This window comes from Saccostrea cucullata, unplaced genomic scaffold (genome assembly GCF_032062105.1).
Source record: "Saccostrea cucullata isolate Sc308-1 unplaced genomic scaffold, CSIRO_AGI_Scuc_v1 ctg17041, whole genome shotgun sequence".
Classification (NCBI taxonomy): domain Eukaryota; kingdom Metazoa; phylum Mollusca; class Bivalvia; order Ostreida; family Ostreidae; genus Saccostrea; species Saccostrea cuccullata.
In genome coordinates this window covers 1-8,567 of record NW_026940402.1, presented here as the reverse complement: position 1 = coordinate 8,567, position 8,567 = coordinate 1, and the positions used below count along the sequence as shown (strand labels likewise).

The 8,567-nt window shown below is 33.6% G+C and overlaps 1 protein-coding gene across 1 annotated transcript; it reads right to left on the bottom strand.

Annotated features, from left to right (window-relative positions):
• Positions 1-6,107: 6,107 nt before the first annotated feature.
• On the bottom strand, positions 6,108-7,648 carry LOC134255352 (uncharacterized). The gene is made up of 2 exons (XM_062737871.1): positions 7,433-7,648; positions 6,108-7,122 (listed from the first exon to the last, which is right to left on the bottom strand). Exons 1-2 carry the CDS (start codon positions 7,549-7,551, stop codon positions 6,108-6,110), a joined length of 1,134 nt encoding a protein of 377 aa, XP_062593855.1. The 5' UTR covers positions 7,552-7,648.
• Between the last annotated feature and the right edge of the window lie 919 nt (positions 7,649-8,567).

Below are 8,567 nucleotides of genomic sequence, written 5' to 3'. Positions count from 1 at the left end.
ACATCTTTAAATTATTTTTCTGCTGATATATCATGTATTTATTTAAATCGCATAGGTGTGTTTTTTTCAGCCAATCAAAAACTTTACCAGAATTTTGGTAAACCTCGTTTTGGCGTTACAAACGATAATGCGTATCACGCCCTCTGGGTGGTCGGAATACCTAACCAATCAAATACCTGAACTTATTCAATAGTAGTACCATACATGGAAAAGGGATTTTTCTTTCTGTTCAGAATTTTTTAAAATATTTCCTCTCAGGCCATTTTGACAACTCTGATACCTGTGTCTGGTAAATTTTATATACTTTGTAAATAAATATATAAAGGTTTTTTGACCGGAACTATTCATTTTTTCCAATGCATAGGGGGCTACTCTCTGGGCTTTACAAGAGATGTTTAAAAAGACATTCGTGGCAGCTAATGTGACCAATATTGTTTAACACCTATTTCTTATTATTTTTTTAGTGAATGCAAATATCTGATTATTTTACGAAGGAGCTTACATGTATATTGATTTTTAATATACCGAAAATCGCTATTTCTGGGGATTGCGTAATTCTAAAAAAAATTCAAATAAATTTCAAAGGTAAATTGAACGAAGGATGCTTGGTATTAAAATATTATTTCAAATCAGTAGAATTGAATGCTATTAACGACATCGGAATAAATAGGCTATAAAAGGCATATACCAACTTTGGTCGTCTGCACTTTGATTTTAAACACGACAGGATTTGTAATTTTTTCTGTATAAATTAATAATATCTATATACTTTGGAAACTCAAATGAAATATTTTAATACACTTTCCTCGAGCTCTTTTCTGCAGTTTTCTTGAAATTTTATGTGGGTCCGATGTGTTATTTGAGTTTAACAGTGATTCTCTATGTTGCCATTAATTTGATTTTTTTTTTTGGGGGGGGGGGGGGTATTTTTATTCTTAACGTATTTAACGTTGGAGTTGAATCTTGTATCTTATTCCAAGAACTTAAGATTGATTGTGACATTTGGATGAAAGGTCAAGGTCATTAAAAACCACCACCTCTTTAACTTCTAACCTGTCAACCGAAATAAACTCTGAAAGGTGTTTCTAGATACATGTACATGTACTTCATGTTTCTTTTTTACCCTTGGGTCAAGGTTAAAGGTTAAGGTCGATTTCAAGTTCATAAGTCAAGGTGATTTTGTTAATAGCTAATATCAACATTTTATTCAGGTTACCAGTGACCTTGATCTAAGTTTCAAGGTCAATGGTAAAAAGATCTGCATGCTTCAGTAGAAGTTCTTAATTCTGCATGAACATCAAACACTCAAGTATACTGTCTTTTAATACATTGTGTGCGGTCGCATGTGCATGCACGTCCATGTATTTACTTTTGATAGTAGTATAATGTAGGCAATCCTCATATCTATTCATATTTGAAATTTCACCCTGTATTATTGAGAACCAAGAAAGTTGTAGGCATTTAAAGTTTTAGCCAATCAGATTGCAGCACACGTGCATGTGCATGCGTTCATGATTATTCTTATATATTATGCTGTAGATCTTCATAATGTAAGACTATGTTCAAAATTTCAAAGGATTTTGTCAGAAAACAAAATAGATATTTAGACTTTAAGTTTCAGCCAATCGCAGCGAAGGGCACCTGCATGCGCGTGAGATCTTGCTATTTTGACCATATCATCATGTCTATACTACTTTAATATCCTTATATTATGAGTTTCAAAGCATTTCATCCAATATTTAAAAAGTTACAACTAAATTTATTATATTTGTCATTTCACGTGTTACACGTGCGCGCACCTGCACGCACGTGCGCGCAAAATGACCTTCGTTCGGCACATCTACATAACATACCTAGTGACCCTAAAAAGGTTTCACCTAGATCGGATGAGTAGTTTACGAGAACACTCGCGGACAAAAAAGTACCGGAGAACAAAGAAAAAATTCAGAAAAAGTAAAAACAATATGTTCCCAAACTTCGTTTGGGGAACATAATTAAAGGCATATTCTAGTGCTTGAGTGTAAGGCAATTTGGCCCATAGGGAACAGTGTAGTTCTCTTACTTAATTTGTGTATAAATACTAACCCGTAAATATCGTTGAATTTTTTAACCACTGGACTTATAAGAAAAGGGGGGCTATTGTTCATAAACACAGATAAACAGTGTCTTTTTTACCTTTCCATGCAATAGAAAGGGTGCTCATGATGTTAAAAAGTTACAACTTAGTCCTATTGAGTTAGTTCATCATTCCTTCCGGTCCTTTTGAATTTCCAAATAGAAAAGTAATGATTTTGCGGTGACATCGAAATTTGATAAATATATTAACATTTTTAAAAATCTGTGACACGCATATGTGTGAAGGGTGTGATATTCAGAAAATATAACTCAAATGTAGGACAATCTTAGTAAGAAAAAGATATGTTAATGATTTAAAAATTCTTTTTGGGTGAAAAGAAAAACTACACGATGATCGGTGACAGTAACGTAAATATCGATTTCTGCTGTAAAATGTTATTATGTTCCCCAAACGGAGTTTGGGAACATATTGTTTTTACTCTGTTTCTTATTAAGGTCTTCCGTCTTCACGGAAGACCTTATAGTGATTCTACTGTTTCTTATTATTAAGGTCTTCCGTCTTCACGGAAGACCTTATAGTGATTCTACTGTTTCTTATTATGTCGCCCCGAACGAAGTCGGGGACGACATATTGATATTGTACGCATGTTTTTTTTTATCCAGGCTGTTTCTCGGAGATGGCTGGGCCAATCTTCCTGAAACTTTCCTCAAAGGACGATCACTGGTTGTAGTTGTGCAGTGAGGTCATTCAATTCCAATATGTCTACCGTTGCCATGGAAACCTGTAAAAAGCGACAAATTTTGTCCGAGAGTGTTCTCTCTGGTCCCTTAAACGTTCGTCATGAAACTTTTCTTATTTTAAGGATTAGTCTCTGTAGTTGTGTACCTCGCATTTAAAATTTTCAAATAATTGATTATTGCCATGGAAACCAGGTGAGAGTTAAAATTCTTTAATTTCCATTTTCTCAATAACTACTCAGTCAATCGTTTTGAAACTTTCAATGTTTATTCCTTGCAATGGGTCAAAGTGATTTCTACTTTCAAAATAATTGTAATGAGTCGCTCACGGTTGCCATAGAAACGAAACAGAAAAAAAGATTCAGATGTACACATGTGTTCTCCAAGGTCTAGGTCAAGGGTCAAAGTTCGTCGTATCCAATAAAAGTTCTTTTCACAAGGATTACATATTTGAAATACGAAAGCCCTAGTACTTACTGTTCAAACCTTATGGCTATTTACTATGTTCAAGACGACCCCTCCCCCCCTTTGAAGCACACAGCCAGGTAGAATACACAGATATAACATATACAACTTACAAGTAACTTTTTAAAATCTTCATTCATAAAATTCATTTCCCGTCATGTGATATTTTGCCATCATTCATTCTCCTTCTGTTTTTTCTCTTGAATTTATAAATATTTTATTTTATCTATATAAAAAAAAATAACGATTGTCAGCTGCATTTATTATCATTTCGCGTTTTCTTGTATATCTATCACTTGTATATTATTCATTTCATTAGATAGTGCAAGTATAAATTAAAAGAATTGGTACGTCATTTCATAGTTTTTATTCATTCAAAAATCTTTTGATCCGCTCCTGAAGGTTTGCGAAGTCTTGATCACCACTGTATACAAAACATTCATCTCGCCGATAATGTTCATGATTCCGCTAAACTGAGAAAGTTTACACATGATTTATCATCATTTAACATACAACAGCTCTCTGCAATGCAGAAATACTCGAATTGATGGTGGCATGTCAGATTCGTTTTTCGGTAGAAACTCTACAATGTAAGTAGGCCGGTTCGATTTGCTCTTTTGAATATCGGAGATAAGTCTTCTGCTTTATGAAAACGTATTCGTTTTGTCAAAAATTACTTCCGGTAGGTCTTCTGCCTCTTCCACCCAGCGGGCAGAAGAGACTGGAAAGCAAGATGTCTGAAGATGGCGGGTTAGTAAGATTGTTGAAAGATTTTTTTTTAATTTATGTTATTACTACAGTCATTTAGGGTATTTCGGGTCACTTTTTACATTTCTACTGCATTTAATTAAACAAACAAGATTATTAATGGTTCCTGGGCATTATTATTAAGTTTATTGTTTGATTGAAAAGACTTACAAATCAAATTGCGATTATCTTTGATAAAACGACCGCAGTGGGAGCTTTATCTAGACCTCCAATTTAAGGAATTGCGGGTCACTTCCGGTTATTTCGAGTCACTTTATAAACGTGTGCAAAACAAAACAAAAATTACATTTAATGTTGTTTTGCGACCAAAATTAGTTACTTTTGCTAATATCCAATTGTTATTTCAGCAGAAATTATTTTTTTTGTGGGGGAAATCGCTCACGGTGAAAGCTGATATCAACACACTATATTGACCGTGTGTAATGTGGGGCGGATCTAGCTTGAAGACCATAAAATTATGACCTTTAGATTGTTAAATTCTCTCGTAACATTCAGAGACAAACATTTTATGTCTTTATTTATTTGAATAAAATGACTTTTTAACAAAGAAAAAAAGTAACAATGGAAACACCTGGTTTTGAATAACGGGAAAATGACTAGGAATGTTAACATGGTGAAAGGCTTTAAAAAAAATTATACGGTAACAAAAAAAAGTAAATTCGTCCTACTTGGACTCATATAAAATATAAAAAAAATCTATAGATCTACAAAATAAACAAAATAAAAATATAGTACCTTGATACTACAATATAAAACACCCCCTCACTTTCTAGTGAAATGAACTTTGATACAAAGAATCATATGTGATGCATGTACAATGCTTTTCTGGCAACCTTGTGGGGTGACTTGTACTTTCTTGATATTTGTTTGGCCAATTTCTGAGCAGGACTTTTAGATGGTGTCCAAATTTCCTTCCTCTTTTTAGTTCTTCCCATTTTTCTGAAAATAAGCAATGTGCATGTAGGGGCTTAGTATGTTTATTCGCCACTTGTCTATATGTACATTCATGAAATCATCTGAAGTTTTAATAAAGTCATTGAAAAAAAAAACAAGAAAAACTGCTGCAATAAAAAAAGGGGCGCCCGAATGAATCCGCCACTGCAAGCATTCACCACTACTGTAAACATGGTAAATGTACAATATTTTTGCACATCACTTTACCTCATAACAGCACGAATCTAGGTCGCAGCAACTTTATTTCACACATACAAAAAAATGGATTTTTCTTTTTAACAAAATTATTTTTATAATGTTTAATATAGTATAACAAATTTTCTACATAAAGAAAAGCTATAATCATGATAATATTGAAAAAGCACAGTGTAAACATTGACATGTGACGTACCAAAACACGAAGCGGTAGAAACACACGTGACCCGAAATACACTAAACCGAAGGGGGGTAGGAATACACCACTACCTCAATAGATTTTATTGCAACCAGAATTTGTTTAGTTGCATTAGAAAGCGTATAAATTTTCCTTTCCAGCAGTATATAACATGTATTGTTTTATCAGACGTAAACTTCACATCATCGAAGAAAAAAATATGTCTCCGTTTTTGACATGCAAAATTCTCTGATCGGGAAACATACGCCAATTAATCAACGTATTAATTAAGACATCTATTTTCAATATTTTCCTTTGTAACTGTGTGAATGCATATAATAAACCTTGCTGGACGTGACTGCAATAGCTTCTTGTTTTTCTTTTACGTTTTGTGCGAACTGTGTCAAGAAAAATGTGGACACTTCTCATTTATTCATATGTATGCGAGTTTCAAGTGATGTTGTTATTTTTTATAATGCTAAATTAAGGCAATATGTGATTGGTTTTTCCATTACTAGTATATTGATCTCTTTGTGATTTTGTTTATATTTTAATATATGTTTATAAGCATCAAGAAGATGATTGTTTTTCATTAAATTTTATACAATAAAACAGTTTTTTTTACATGAATTAGGTATTCTTTGCTTTATTTTGAAAGAAGATGACAACTTTGGTTTTTATACCAATTATTCATTGTCAAACTGAAGTCTTTGATATGGTACAAATGCAGAGTTTAAATATTGGCCAATTGCCGTGTTAGTAATTGTCTCTTTAATTGACCTTTTGCATCATTTTCACACAATGGATGAATTAATGGAACCTGTTGAGGGTCATTGTCAAAATGCTCGTCAAGTTCATCTTGGTTTAGGATACAAATGTTCTGTAGAATGCAAGCTGTAACGATAGCCTTGACAATATAAGAAATGTCATTCATTTCAACAAATTGTAGTCTCCGAAATCTACCTTTTAACAATCCGAATGAATTTTCAATGATTACTCTGGTGCTTGATAAAATTTGATTGAACTTAATCTGATCCCTAGTAAGATTGCCTCTATTTCGGTATGGAGTAATCAGCCACCGCTTGCAAGGATATGCCCCATCACCTAGTAGATGGCACTGACGACAAAGAATAGGGCCTCTTTGCCTCAATGGAGAGTTTTGAAAAACACGAGCATCATGCACTCGGCCCGGCCATCCACAGAATAGGTCTGTGAATCGTTTATCTTCTCTGCACACTGCTTGGAGAATAACTGAATGAAACTTTTTCCTATTGAAATAATCATTTGAGTGTCCACTAGGGGTTTTTATACGTATATGTGTTGAATCTATTGCTCCAATCACACCAGGGAAGTTCTTTTTCAGCTCAAATCCATCATTTACAGTCTGCACATCATCTGGCCAAATCACAAACTTTTGAAGAAAGTATTTTTGAAAAACATCTAACATCCTTCTGTTGTGGGAATGGAATGTAGACTCGGAAACATTGAATCGATCTGCAATAGACCTTATTGTTTCTTGTGATCCTAAATACCATAGCATCATCAATAAATCTTTTTCATGGGAAATTTGAGGTCTTCCAGCTGCTGGTTCTCTTGGTAGTAGTTCTGGAATATGCTGAATATTTTCCAAAATAGCTTCAAATGTATCTTTGGAAACACGAAAGAAGGTCTTGAAAGTGTCGAGGGAATATCTTGAAACAACATCTTGTACAAAGTGTTCCACTTTATATCGTTTTCTTCGCTCCTGTCTGAAAACAGTTTAAAAAATTACTTGCATATTGGTTTGTAGTTAAATTCAGTTGAATAGCATGAAATATTTTTTAAGGAAATCATGTAATAATTCTAGGTGCTATAGTGACAGCTAGGTCTTATAATGTGGAATACTTTTAATTTAAATCAGATATTAAGATAAGGTTCAGACAAATGATTCATAATATTGCGTGTGTTGTCTCGTAACACGTTTTTAAAAATTAAACCTTCATGAAAACAAAAACAGTTACGATAATTTGTGAATAAAATAGCACGCAGTGTCAAAAAAGCTCTATAACTGCCCCTTACATAGTATTGCAAGCTGCATACAGTGTAACAAATGAAAAATCCTCATCTGGAATGTCGAAATCTTCATCTTCAGTAACAATAATTATTGCAGCGCTAAGTAAAGTTCGTTTCGACGACATATTGATTCAGAAGATGACTGTTCGATTTAACAAGAGAAACCGGAAGTTAAATTATGATTCTTTCGTCTTCTGGAAGGTGCAAATCGAACCGGCCTAGTGAAAGAGGGAAATTTCAGAGACCCACTGGCGTTGCTATACACAAAATAATTCGGCTGATCTTCTTCATAGATTACATTTCCCAAGCTTTTATGATAGGAAAGATACTGCCAATTATCAAGTATGAGACTCAGTTCAGTACATCTGCCCAATTTCTTTTATGCAATTCTGCAAATTTAGGAACTTGTAATTTTCCTGCACTACTTTCTTCTCCTACCAATTTTAAAAATAAAATGGGATGTACCCAATTAAGGTCTTCCGTTTCCAATGGAAAGGACTGAAACGATTCGATGGTTGTTCAAAGTTAGCTAATGGACCATTGTTTTAGTGATGATAAAAATGAAAGTCGATCTTGTCCAGTACGGGGCGACATATGCTATTGCTTGCAATAGCAGACTTTCTAGTTATTCTTTTTATTATTTTTTTTCCAAAATTTTGTGCATGCAATTTCTCGGAGACTACTGGATGGAATAACATGAAATTATCGGAAAAGATGTGTCGTAACATGAACTTGATCTATCTTAGCGATTTTTTTGAAAATTCCCTTTTGGTGCCAAGTTACGGGACATTTCCTGATTTTAAAATGACATTTTGTCCGCGGTTAAACTCAAGAACGGTAAAAGATATCAATGTGAAACTTTCAGGGATTATAGATTGTGATATTCCCCTTCCAGGACGCAACCTTTCGTTCGTCGTCAGTACTTCCGGTCGTTACGACAAGGGAATTTAAAAAATCAAATTTTTATAACTTTTTTGTTTTTCTATATTTTTCATTTATTTTTGGAATGTTAATAGAGACTCTTTTATTGATGCTTACTATATAATTTGTTTGAATATTAATAAATTAAAACTCTAGATATTAGAACATTCCTATTTGTCGGTATAAAAGTCGATCAGATTAACCGGAATTCTATTTTACG